Genomic DNA, 14,825 nt, shown 5'->3' on the forward strand with positions numbered 1-14,825 from the left:
GAGGAGGAAGCACGCAGCGGAGATCCCCTGGGGCAGAAGAGAGAGAGAGGGTCTGAAGGTTCTAGATCAGGGGTATTTAATTAGAATTCAGTATGGTCCAGTTACAGAGAATTTTGACAGGCCAAGGTCCGGACCGATTGTTAACTTGTGTTATAATTCAGTGCTATATCCTGTAAGGTTGTTTGAACGGAATTATGAAAAAATTTATAATAATAATAATAATAATAATAATAATAAAAAATAAAAATGCCTCTCTGGCCAGATTTTGTTTACATCCCTCCCCTGTCTGTCTCTCTGTCGCGCTCGGCGTGACTTTAGTTTCCATCTGTACTCGTTTTTCCACCCGTTCTCGGGCCCCCTATCTCCTAATACGCTAGAAAAAGAATAGTGGAGGCAACCATACTAGCAGTGCTGGACTATGGTGATGTAATTTATAAAAAAGCATCCGCCAGTGCTCTCAAACCATTAGACTCAATCTACCATTCTGCTCTGAGATTTATTACTGGCGACCCTTACACTACTCACCACTGCTCACTATACGATATAATACGATATAATATACGAGCTGGTTGGTCCTCACTAGCTGCACGAAGAGAATCTCATTGGCTAATTTTTTACTATAAATCACTCTCTGGGCATTTGCCATCTTATATCTCTTCACTGATCTTAATTAATAATAATGCATATCAGACTCGCTCCAGTGGCTGGATCACCTGTCAGATACCAAGAGTTTTTAGTGAACTGGGAAAATCTGCTTTTAGCTCCAGAGAGAGAGAGAGAGCAGCACCAGTGAGCTGGAATTATTCACTACAGGAAACGTTGAAGCTCAGCTCACTGGAATCACTCAACCATTTTAAACTTTTAGTTTCTAATCACCATCAGAAAGCCTGTGACTGTTTTAAATGACTTTTATTTATTAGTTTATCTTTTTTCTTATATTATTTATATATATTTTTATTTTTTATTTATTTTATTCATTTATTTTTTGCTTATTTATTATTACTTTTATTTTTTATTTCATTTTAATGTTTTGTATTTTCATTCTTGTTCTTAGTTATATTACTCATCACTTAATCACTTATCATTTTTAATAATTTTTTATGTCAAATTTGTTTTTTTTATGGTATTTTAGAATTTTCTGTTTTGCATATATATTTTTATTAAATGTTGATTTAAAATGCGTACTTTTATTTATTTATTTATTTATTTATTTATTTATTTTTTACTATTTTATTTCTTATTATTTCTAAATTATCATTAAATGTGTTCAATCCCTTTGATGTTATAAAGGCTCGGCAACATTGTAAATGAGGGTCACTCTCAATGTTTCTTACCGATTGAAAATAAATGTTGATTGATTGATTGATAAGGGCATGTTTATTTATTTATTTATTTATTTCCCTACCGCGTCTGCACAGATCTGATTGACTGAAGAAAGCGTTTAGTGATCTTACCCCACACATGATTGGTCTGTGAGTTTACTGCACTGTAAAGCACGAATACAGTTAAATCCTTCTCAGTAGGTTTGGGTCTGCATTGGACAACGTTTGGGCCCGGACCCGGACCACGGTCCGCCCATTAGTGACCTCTGTTCTAAAGTTTCTGAAGCGCCTGGAGCGTGCCTCTACTCTCTAAACAACTGCATCCTTCCTCTTCCTCCCTCTTCCTCCCTCATCAAGGACTACAGAGGATTTTATCAGAGTCTCAGCTGAATAAACAACAAACAAAAAACCCAAGAACTACAGAAACTCATGAATCTTAGTTGCAGTGAAAAGGGGTAATCTATACAGCTCTGAAAAAATTAAAAGACCACTTAAAAATTATGAGTTACTTAGATTTTACCAAATTAAAAACTTCTGAAATATAATCAAGAGGAAGATGCTTGAATTTTTACACCAGGAGTGGAATAAAGTTATCCAAAAGCAGTGTGTAAGACTGGTGGAGGAGAACATGATGCCAAGATGCATAAAAACTGAGATTAAAAATCAGGGATATTCCACCAAATATTAAAAACTTTATGAATATGAACTTGTTTTCTTTGCATTATTTGAGGTCTGAAAGCTCTGCATCTTTTTTGTTATTTCAGCCATTTTTCATTTCATTTTCTGTAAATAAATGCTCTAAATGAAATATTGTTTGAAGTATATAGAATAAAACAACAATGTTCATTTAACTCAAACATATACTAATCTCTGTGTATCTCACTATATGATACGTTTCCCAGTATAACAATGATAAAACAGTGCTTTGATTCTGTGATACTTGATACTCGACAAGACAATTCTCTATGATACTTTACAGCATCTGTGTTAATGAAGAGGATAACATATCCATAAATAAACAAAAAACAAGTATTATGGATTTATTGGTGTCAGTTTCACAAATTTCACAACCAATATTTTTCAGCAATAAAGCAGTAACTTTAGTAAGTCAGATTGGGGGCGAGTTTTAGGTAGTTTAGGGCGCCTATTAATAAATTAAAAAAATGAAAAATATTGATGATTTATCGCAAACAAAAAGATATGATATATAGCAATATTGATATTCATACTCAACATATTTCTTGAGTCTAACTTCACATGACTTCACATCATGTGCAGGAGGCATGTGCTTGTCTTCACCCTCCTGGTGTGTTGGGGCATCACTAGTGATAGGGGGAGTCCTAATGAGTGGGTTGGGTAATTGGCTGTGTAAATTGGGGAGAAAATGGAATAATTAAATAAAATTATATTAAAAAAAGATGTGTTTACTTTTAACTTCAGAAAAGAGTTAAAGTTTCAACTCCTAGAAGAATGATACTATAATTCTGCCCTAGGATATATTTTATAGTCACACAAATACACTTAAAATCAGTTGATTAAACTGCAAGTATGAGTGTTTTTGTGTGACCATAGAATAAAATTAATTAGCTGTATATGGTTCATATAAATCACCTTACATAATATTAATCTCATTATATTATAGTTACTGTATGTTATGAGTATTGATCAGTTCAGAATGGTTCAAAATGACTTATAATAAGAGGATAATATTAACCTACACTTTATGTACTGATAGTTATGACAGTAACTATATGACTACAGTGATGCCTAAAATCTGATAATCACATACAATTCCTAAAAACATACAAGTGAGGGCCAAGTGAATCAAAATATACAAACTTTGTTCAAATATCAGTTTTGGTCAGCACGGTTCTTTTTTGAGAACAGCAGCTTCCTCCTTAAAGCTCTGCTATGCACACTGTTGTTGTTTATCATTCTCCCGTTTGTGCACATGCATGGTGAACGGTGAAGATTAACATTAGCCAAAGGCCTTCAGTTGCTTAGAAGTTCCCTCTGGTTGTAACCCGCAGGCTATTATACACTGTATACTCTTGGTGTGATATTTGTTTGTAGATCACTCCTTAGAAGGATAAATGAGCGTGGGTTAAAAAATAAATACATTTTAAATAAGAAATTATAAATAAACCCAAGAAGAATAAGAAATGAGTCTCGTTTACTTGAATATATAAACCCTATTTTAGCTTTTTTTTTTAGGAGAGTCATCAACTGTGCATCGTGTAGCTTGATTTTCAGGCGTCTCAGTGTGTCTTTGCTATTATTACAACAGGATAAGTACGCTTTGGGCTGCTTGAAATGAGCAAAAAGTATGTACTAATTCTCTTAATTCACATGGGTGTGTTTTGGCTGCAATAGATATATTGTAGATGTAGATATATTCACAAGCACCGCTGCTATGTAAATGATGCAAGCAGAAGGTTTGGAAATAGACTGTTGGTGGGGTGTAAGATAAGTAATAAGCAATGCGATGCTCCAGGGTTTCAGACAGGGCCGATGGATTTTATTAACTGTTTTTATGTGAAAAGTAAATTTTTAAAGTAAATTCAGAGTGTAATAAGTAAACAGTAAATAAATAATTTTTCGCAAACTTTGGTATTATAAGTTGGCAACACTTATTACTGACAAGATATATTTACTTTGCTATTTATAATCAATATAACTCAACTAATTTTAGTAAATAATACTGTATTTATGTACACCTAGATTGTAAATGTTTACATTAAGTGAAAATAACTTAAAATATTATATTATTTTAAATTATATTTTTACTTTACTTTTTCAAGGCATACAGTTTCCTAAATCCTTTAAGTAAACTTATCAAATTTTATGTTGTACAATAAAAGTCAAATATAAAAATACAAAAAAAGAAATTGTAAATCCACTATAAATAATTAAATGTTATTGTCTGGTGTAGCATAAAAGAGAAAGTCTTATCTTTCAGGTCTTACAGACTCTTAAATAGTTCTGAGACACTTCTTTACTGTGACTATAGATGGCATCAGTTTCATGCACAAAGTCCTGTGCACACCTATATACCTGCTCTAAACCCACAACACCAGCATACCTGTACAAAACGACACTTATACACTCTATATATTTCTATTGATAAACAGTATTTTGGCTGATTGGAGAAACAGGAAAGAAAGTGAAGAACAGAGAGTTCAGGTCTGAGTTTCCTCAACTGTGTGCTTGTGTGATCTGGGATTAACCTTAGGAATAATCTGGTATTATTATGTGGAAAGTAGTGGTTTGTAACAGGGGAGAATTGCAAGTACTGAATTACATAACTTCTCACAGACGTTCTTCAGCAATTCGTACATGTGCTGAGCAGTGGATCCAAACGGATTCGAGGATAAAACCAGGTTTGTGCACTAAAAAATTACCCTAATGTGAAAATAAATACAAACCTGTTCTCTGTGATCCATGTAAAATAAATAAACAAATAAATAATAAAAAAAATTATATATATATATATATATCTGTAAGAAAAACACACAGCTAAATAAATTCACTACAAAAGATTCACATGATTTGTTTTATTAAAGATTTTCATTTTAAGCTTTTCAAACAAACTTTTGGTTATTACATGTATTATTTAAAAATATATATTTAAAGACTTTCTAGTAGAGAGCTGAGCGTTTAAATGGCTACCACTTTAAAATAAGACTACCTTTATAAAGGGTTAATAAATTGTTTACAATTAGTTTATAAATGGTTACTAATTAGGTTGTAAATGCTTTAAAAATTATTAATAATCAGTTATAACACATACGTAGAAAGGGCAGCAATATAGAAGGCTGTGGGTTCACTATTTGGCAAACAACAAGTCATTGTTGCTCTACGTATGTGTTATAACTGGTTATTAATGATTTGTAAGGCATTTACAACCTAATTAGTAACCATTAATAAACTAATTGTAAACCATTAATAAACCCTTTATAAAGGTAGTCTTATTTTAAAGTGGAACCCATTAAACGCTCCACTCTTTACTAGAAAGTCTTTAAATATATTTTTTAAATAATACATGTAATAATCAAAATTTTGAGAAAATGAATCTATGCAGTTATACACCGTTTGTTTAAAAAGCTGAGGTGCTGGATGTTGCCGTGGTCTTTTATACAGTCTTTAATTTAAAAAATGTAAATGAAAAAATAATATTTGTCCTTTTAATAATAATTAAATAATAATTGACCTTTTAAATATATAAATAACAAGTAATAATCCATGGAGTGAACATTATATTATAAACAGCATTACTTTTTTGCACCATATGCAACATATGATGCATCACTGTGTTCCTTTACTCACAAATACCACAGAAATGAATTATTAGAGTAAAGTGCTAATGAGAATTAATATAAATAGTAAATACTTTAAAAAAGGAAAGTAATAGGTCTTAATTCTGATTAACTAAAATCGAATTAATTACTAATTTATCTATTTATAGTGTTATAGTTATTAATATTTACCTTATTTCTCTCCACACAATATTAAACTCTTTCTTTTAAACACATGTTAAAGTTTTCATGGTGATATGGTGCCGTGTGTTCAGGACAGAACCCCCATATTTAAATATATAATTGAAATTAAAAGAGCTATACGGGCTCAGTATAGTTTAATTACTCCAGTTCTGGAGTATATTTAACATTAAGTGTGGAAATAGCTTGTATATTTGCTTCTTAATACATTTTAAAAATTGTCAGCTGATTCTCTTATTACATGGAAGAGTTAATACAACACAATGTCTCAGTTTGTAGTAAAGAAAGTAGTAAATTTCTCTTTTGGCCTAGAAAACCATTGTTTAGAAAACCATGTGGCCAACCATTATTCAAAAGACAGCTAAATACCCAACGTAGTCTCTGTGGGCAGGAACTACACACCGATGAGAGTGAGGGCTGGAGACACACACCCAATAGGAAATAGGAACGATGTACTTGTTTAATTTATTGAGAAATTTTAGTTTAAAACCTTACATGGGGTAAACTCTACTGTATTTTATTTTTTTTTTTGAAAATAAAGAGAACAATATTTAGTCAGTTTCAATGGCATTGCTGATGTATGTTTTACTACAGAGTATTATTTGCATGTTATATATATATATATATATATATATATATATTTTTTTTTTTTTTCAGTGTATGGTGTATGTTCATGATCTGGAAGTGTTCTGCCTTTTTTAGGAGTTATCTGAGGTATGAGAGTTCACAGAGATTAGGAAATTGATGATATAATCTGCCAGAGGTGATCTGGAGTACTATGACTCAAATCTGCTTTCTGAGGTTTATGGGGGGAGTAGGGTGTGACCCTGTGTCTAAATATAAAATCATATAATGCTGGGTGTGACTCGTCCGTTTCGTAGTCCGTCGCCTCCATGAAGCTTGTTGGAATTCTGAATGTTATAATTTATATTAGCTGTGGCATTTCCAGGGGATGGCTGACTCACCCATTCATACAAACACACACACACACACACAGTAACACACACACACACACACACACACACACACACACACACACACACACACACACACACACACACACACACACACACAGTAACACACACTAACACACACACTCCTCCACCCCACATTTCCCTGCTTGTAAGTGGCTGACCAAATTCCATTGTGTTGATACACAGTGAGCTCACTGATCACTGACAATAGATCAGATTCATGTTTCATTGATAAAAAATGCCAGAAATGCTGCAAAATTGTGAATGAAAAATAAATATATTCAAATTAGAAACATTGATGTTTTAAAACAAATAACTACAAGGGCCAGTTGTGCTGGTTCATTGATATATGTTTATATAATATAAATATTTTTAAAGATGTCGTATAATAGAACACTATATTATATTATACCTTGGCATTAGTTGAGTAAACACTGTAGTGAACCTCTAAACAAAATGTGAATTGTTTTACCTAATGTGATTTTTAAGTCACCTTAAATGATAAATGTTAAATTGCTTTGTAAATTCTAGCAAACAAAATTTACTAAACTAACTTTATTATAAAGTTTCTTGTTGGTCTGATTAAAATTACCAGTATTGACTACATTTTAAAAAATGCAGTTGAAGCCTAGTTAAGGCCAGGCTCGCCACTCTACACTACTGCACATGCTCAGTTGTAGTCTCTTCATTTGTATGGGGTCTACACAGCAGTTTTGCAGGGGTTGGTGTTGGCTTTAATTTTATTTTTCTCATATTGATGTTTCTCAACAAATACCTGTAAATGAGTCAAATATAATATACAGTGAATCGTGTGTGCACTCTTTTTTCGGGTAAAACGTTCCTTTCCATTAACTCATGAAAACATCTATTTACATATAGGGGACATTCCAGGATTTTGGTACATTTCCTGTTCCACCACTTAAATTTCAAATGTACATATCCAAAATATCTAAATGACTATATTTTGTGAAAAATGTACTTGTTATAAGACAAACTGTAAAATATGGTAGAAAAATAAGCTCCTTAGATATTATTGATTAATTGTATTAATCAAAAATTGTATTAATGTTTGCATTATATAATAGTTAATTGCTTGGCTTTAGTGTTATAAGTGTGAAAAGAGTTATCATTTAGGGATCTTTTGAATATATCCAGAAATTTGTTTAATTTATTAGAAAATGTATTTGTGGTCTAATTACATACTTAAGTATTGTAAAGCATTTCTTTGAGGATTTTTTTTTATCTTGGTCTTTAATTCATAGGCGATCAGCAGAAATTTAAATACACATTTTATAGAACTTAAATTAGGCCTACTTAATTTAATATATATATATTCCAACATTTTTAGGCACCTGTGGGCATTTCAGTAAAGAAAAAGTTTCTTATCTTTATAGTAAGTGTTTATTAGTTCAGTAAAACACGTTACAGCATTACAATAAATTCAAACAGCAATTTTACAAAAAGCAGATCTTTTACATCCCTGTTTTCTCGTTTAAACATCTCCTATTCTCCTCTTAATCTGAGTTTAATAGAGTTATTTCTAGTTCTCATCATATTAATCAACAGCTGGTTTGGTAAATTGGTAAATGTGGTAAATCAGGTGAGCTGCTGACGGAACTGAACATAATATACACATGCTGGCTGAGGGAATCCAGGTGAAATCTGAAACTACACTTTTTTTTTGTAAAAACACTCATATTGCTGAGATAAATGGATTAGTGTAATTTGCTTAGGTGCCTAAAACGTTTGCACACACATTATATATATATATAAAAATAATTTAAATAAAAAATCTTTATCATTAATAATAGTGAAAGCCGACTGAAGCTAAATGCTACAGCTAATTCAGGAGAATATGGAAACAAGACTAAATGGAAAAAAGCTAATGCTAAGCTCACTGGTGAGAAGGTGCTTATTACAGTTCTATGCTATGTTAGGCCTTACTGTGAGCCATTAAACCAGCCAATCACAGCTAAGTTTATTGTTTTTTTTTTCATAAACCCACAATTTAAGGATAATCAGTGCTTTATTCACTATTTTCCTCTAATCCAAATTCACATACTTAATATTCTATGTTCTACAAGAATTACTCAGCAATGTTTTAATGGTGAGAATATCATAAACACAAGTGTAAATTCTCTGGAAGTAAACTAAAGAAATATGTAACAGCTGCTCTGAACTATGAAAGATACGCATACAGATATAATTAGATATACAGCTGAAGGCAACAGCAGCCAATAAAAAAAAAAACCTTCTCAGAAGAGTAATGCAGGAAACTTTAAGGGCGTGTCCCCACCCCTAACTCACCATCTGTGTGTAGTCTTTCCCACCCGAGCTACTTTCCAATGGGTATCTAAATAACACTTGGAAAGTAAGTAAGATAAACAATAAGCAATATTTCATTTAGCATTATTAAACTTTACTTATTCAGTGAAGAGTAGCTTGTGATGTTTTATCTAATCTCAAATAAAATAGACTTCTTCTTTTACTTCTGCCAGACTATTTTCCACCAGCAAACAGAAAGATGTATTCAGTACAGAGTTATTGCATTGCAGTAAATTGTAGCTTGCTCTTACAGCCTGTAACACTGTGGTGACTGAGTGAACCATTACCTAAAACATTACTGAATCCCAGGTGGAGGTAGCCGGGTGGGGAAAGACTACACACTGAAGGGTGAGAAAGGCCTTTTTTATTTATGCCAGAAGCCAATGGAAAATATGTACTTTTCTCAGCTGTTCAATATGTGTAATATCAATATATTAATATTACCAAAAGGAGTGCAAATTGTTGCAACAAAGCATTAAAAATGAGCCTAGTCTAACAGAATATAAACTCAAAAAGTCCACTACTCAGCTTTACATTAGTGATGTCACAACACCAGGATGGTGAAGACCAGCACACGCCTCCTCCGACACATGTGAAGTCAGACTCCGCCTCTTTTTTCCCTCCGGGTGGGTAGATGGCGCTCTCTCCCCACATCACTCCTATGGTGAGGGCGTCTGTGAGCTGATGTATCAGAACCGAGTCGCTGCGCTTTCCTCCAAGCTCGCTGGCTGCTCGGCAATGCTGCATCAGCAGCAGCTCGAAAAGAAGTGGTGGCTGGCTTCACATGTATCAGAGGAAGCATGTGTTAGTCTTCACCCTCCTGGTGTGTTGGGGCATCACTAGTGATAGGGGGAGTCCTAGTGAGTGGGTTGGGTAATTGGCTGTGTAAATTGGGGAGAAAATGGGAAAAATTAGAAATAAAAAATAAAAATAAAAAAAATAAAAATAAAAATTCAAGTTGAAATGAAGTATAGTCAGTACCTGATCTGAAACATATAAAAACATTGCAGGACTGGGTGGATTCATCATAATTTGATTTGACATTTAATAAATGGATATGTGTGATTATTGTCACTAAAGCTGGCACTAAAGTATTGCAACATGTATTTTTATTATGGGGAACAAGTATTCGTACATGCAGTCCAATAAAAAAAGATGAAAAAAATCTCATATTTCACAATAGCCCCATTCATTATCTACGACTCCCCCACAATTCATCATATTCTCACATGAATCCACCATTCATCTGTAATGATAGATGCTCACTGTTTTAATGACGCTGTTGTTTACAACCACAAGCAGGAAGTCTAAATGTCATTCTTAAAATAGCACCAAGATAAAACTGAAAAAAGATTCAGTTGGGAAGAAATGTTGTAATGTGTGCTGGAAATGCTGGTAACACTTTCTACGAATATCATCTCTATAAGACTCTATAAACATACTCTTAACACATTATAATGCATTCATAAGGCATTATAAACATGGATATACATATTTACAAAAAATTATAATTCATCATAGCCATGTTTATTATGCATCATGAACTGTGATTATAATGCATTAATAGCTGTTTTTATAACATGTTACACATCAATACCAAGAAACTCAGTCCAAGCTTGCAGACTGTATCATGACTAAAAAAGCTTCCAACTTATAAACACACCCTCAATAATGCTATAAATATATTTTTAACCACTGATAAATTATTCTTGTCTTGAATATAATATTAGTTATAGTCAATTATAATGCATTATGACAGGTCTTTGTGCACTCTAAGTAAAGTGCCAGACTTCCATTGTGGGACTATATTATTAACGATATATATACACTATTTTAACATATATTTTATAAGCACAGCTTATAATGTATTATGATCACAGGTTATCATGCTTTATAAACATGGCTATAATGGGTTATGCATTTTTATGAATATTTATAGCCATGTTTATAATGCCTTATGATTGCATTATAATATGTTATGAATGTGGTTATAGAGTCTAATAGAGATGACAATCATAGAAAATGTTACTGAAATGCTTAAAAAGAAACAGTGCTGCATACTTTAATCAGAGTAAAATGGATAATCATAAATCTTTAAACAAAATCTAGATGTGAACAGTGATTTGATAACAATTTATTTAAAAGTGCAATCTTTTCCGCACAACAGCATTTTAAAAACAAAAATCACTATAAAACTATAACATTTTGTGAGAATTTATTGTATTTATTAAGGTTATTCTGTGCATTAAATGTACAATAATCAGCACTAAAGTGTTGTTCAGGTTGCTGTATGTAGGACCAGTGCAGTGTTTGTATTGGTACGTGACTGGTTACATTCTTGGAAAGAGAGAGATCTCCTGAGTTAAGCTGTAGCATGTGAGACGCTATATTGCAGCACTCAGTATTGCTATTGTTCACAGTATTGGTCTGTGTGTCTTCAGGTAATCGAAGTGCTAAACTCTAACAGCGGATTATCCACCTAATGGCCCAGATTCAAAACGGCCCTCCAACAGATGCTTGAAATTACAACATATCCTAACAATTTCATTATTTCATTGGCAGCTGATGGTCTGAATTGTTTTAGTTGCAAAAAGCTCATTTTCAGGTATTTTAAATGTTTTATTCTATGATATTCAAGTGTCACTCTTTCCCTTGGAAGGGCTATTAGCAGTGTTCAGTAGGAGACCCGGCTAGACTGCTGTGATTAATAGGAGTGGTACAGTTCAGCAACCTCACTTTAGGAGGGGGGGAGGATTAAAATCGTCCACCTCTGATTACTGAGTGAGCTATTCACTAGTTTCTTTTTCAGATTTTTCTTTCCTTCTCATACCACCTTATACCACGGCTGCACCATTTAAGGTTCAACAGTATTTTTTAATAGCAAGCTCGCTAAAGAAACAAAGACTAAATTACCAAAAGTATTTGCTACTATAGGCCACTCAATATCTTTCATCCATATTCACCCATGTTATTATAGACCTTGCTTTGTGCATTACCTTACATTACATTTGGCAGACGCTTTTGTCCAAAGTGAAGTACAAAAGTAATAGAAGTTAAAGGTAAAAACTTATTTAGTCAGGGCCTAAAGGAGGTCAAAGTGAAATAATGGGATAGAGGAGTGAAGGAGGGGGAGAAGGAAATGAGGTTAAAAGTAGTTAGTTACTTGGAGGTGTTAGGAGAGTAAGTGCTCTTTGAAGAGCTCTGTCTTCAGGAGTTTATTAAAGATAGTGAGAGATTCTCCTGATCTGGTAGTAGAAGGTAGTTAGTTAGAGGTGTTTGGAGAGTAAGTGCTCTTTGAAGAGCTCTGTCTTCAGGAGTTTATTAAAGATAGTGAGAGATTCTCCTGACCTGGTAGTAGAAGGTAGTTAGTTAGAGGTGTTAGGAGAGTAAGTGCTCTTTGAAGAGCTCTGTCTTCAGGAGTTTATTAAAGATAGTGAGAGATGCTCCTGATCTGGTAGTAGAAGGTAGTTAGTTAGAGGTGTTTATTGGAGGAGCTCAGTGGCAGGGAGGTAACGTAAGCCTTCAGGAGTGAGTGCAGGTAGGAAGGAGCTGTCATCTGTCATCACCTTGTAGACGATTGTAAGAGCTTTGAATTTGATATGAGCAGCAACTGGTAGCCAATGGAGCTCAATAAGCAGTGCACTGGTGCGCACAATCATGCTGAAACAGGAAGAGATCCTCAATGTTAGGAGGATGACATTGTCCAAAATCTCTTGATACGCTGAAGCATTAAGAGCTTCTTTCAATGGAACTAAGGGGCCAATCTTAACTGCCTGAAAAACAACCCCACACCATATTAATAATCCCCCCTCCACCAAACTTTACACTCAGCACAATACAATCAGACAAGTACTGTTCTTCTGGAAACCATCAAACCCAGACATGTCCATCGTATTGATAGATAACAAATCATGATCTTACCCTGTCTCTTACCCTGTCACTGTGTCCAGTGGATGACCAGCATGACCAGCTGCTGCATTTATTGTTAAACACTTGTGATTATGGACGTGATTAGAACCTGAATTCTATTATTTGAATGGGTGAGCAAATGCTAGGGATTTTAGTTTGTTATAAAGACAAGTGTCATAATACATTGAAACAACATAAAACTCAGTGCCATGATTTCAGTCATTTTAACTAAGAAAACACTACATTTTAAAGTTTTTTTTCCCATTTTTGTAGCCATCTTGCCAGTGATTGGGTGATGTGATGAGCTAATCAGCTTAAAATCCACTAGACCAGGATATTCCTTTCATTTTGTAAAGTAAAATGATATCACTAGAAAGCAAAACAAAAAAGTACCTATACTTTTTAACTATACTTACAATTTTTCTACAAGTCTACTACTGCTACTGTGAGCTGATGCTGGAATACAGCCAGATCATGTTTAAAAGTCTTATAACTGGAATTTAAAGCTTTAACAATTAGACATGCTGTGCTGAACATTAGATATTGTTCTGTGTTGATTCGGGAGCGCTCCCTTGTGGCTCGACAAACTCATTACAGATTTTAAGTGGTTATTCTCTGTGCTAATATCCTACAGCACACCCATCAGCTCTGGGGTCTGATCCAGCCCACAGAACCCTCTGAGGCACTCTTGTTTCTTCACGGGTTGGGTCCCACCATGTTCCTACACTGATGACTTGCCCGCGTCCAAACATTGCCCGCTCGTGCCCTTCTATTGGCCAGTTCACCACATGGCCACGCCTTCTCAGATCTTCAACCACTTCTTGGTTCATCCCCTCCTCCAAATAAAGCTGCCATTGCTGAGCTGCAGAGAGAGATGCTGCATTTAAATGGTGTTTTACACATCAACATTCATAGACAATACTGCATAAGTATAATCTGTAGAGTATTATTATCCCATATTTATGTATTCATGTGTTGTTATACCATTACAAAAAAATTTTACATGGAATTTTTTACATTACATTACATTACATTACATTACATTACATGTCTAAAGCGACTTACAAGAGTAAAGTAATAGAAGTTAAAGGTAAAAACATCTCTAGATAGGGCCTAAAGGAGGTAAAAGGGAAATAAAGGGATAGAGAAGTAAAGGAGGGGGATTTAGTTAATGTTACTTGTTAAAAATGCTACAATGGCAACAGTAATTATAGTATTGGCCCTTATTTGTTATTAACAACTGTCTAACATTTTGTACATGTACTTTTTGTACTTGCATCTGTTTACTAAATGAGTAAAAATGCTGCTTTTATTGTGGTAATTTCTGCCTCTGCAGCGCCTTCTCAGGTTCAACTGTGCTATAGGCGAGGATGATGTGTTTGCGTACTTTGGTACGCAAACACATCATAATATGCAAATTAGTCAATCAATAATATCACTCCTTGCTGACATCCAACAAACAATCTGCATCTGATCCATTTTATCTGCTATCAGAGACACACTGCTGCTGCGGCAGCTCAGCCAATCAGCTCTTCCCCCTGCCCTGCCTCTAAACCCATACATCACCCAGTGCCCCTCCCAAACTACTCCTCCCATTTTTTAGTCTTTTCCAAATCTGAGTCATTTTTCATAAAAATAAATACTATTTTATTGGCTAGTTCAGATGTACTTCTATGGCTACATTTAAATAGGAGATAAAAAGTAGCATCCCTTCTTTATAATTATTTTATTTTCCTTTGACGCTGTAGCGCGAGTTTGGCCACTTATTAAGAAAAACAGAGCGGTTTGTAACTTCTAAT

The 14,825-nt window shown here is 33.9% G+C and overlaps 1 protein-coding gene across 3 annotated transcripts in view; it reads right to left on the bottom strand.

Moving 5' to 3' along the window:
• Positions 1-11,231: 11,231 nt before the first annotated feature.
• Positions 11,232-14,825, bottom strand: part of LOC103032290 (glutathione hydrolase-like YwrD proenzyme) — a 31,841-nt gene continuing 28,247 nt past the window's right edge. For 2 of the 3 annotated variants that reach the window (XM_015601581.3, XM_022669469.2), the window contains exon 12: positions 11,232-13,888. In XM_015601581.3, coding sequence (XP_015457067.2) covers positions 13,647-13,888 — 242 coding nt within the window. In that variant the 3' untranslated portion in view covers positions 11,232-13,646. The remainder of the gene's footprint in view (positions 13,889-14,825) is intronic. The other variant, XR_007424846.1, reaches the window with a different exon arrangement.

The sequence above is a fragment of the Astyanax mexicanus genome, chromosome 16 (genome assembly GCF_023375975.1).
Source record: "Astyanax mexicanus isolate ESR-SI-001 chromosome 16, AstMex3_surface, whole genome shotgun sequence".
NCBI lineage: Eukaryota > Metazoa > Chordata > Actinopteri > Characiformes > Acestrorhamphidae > Astyanax > Astyanax mexicanus.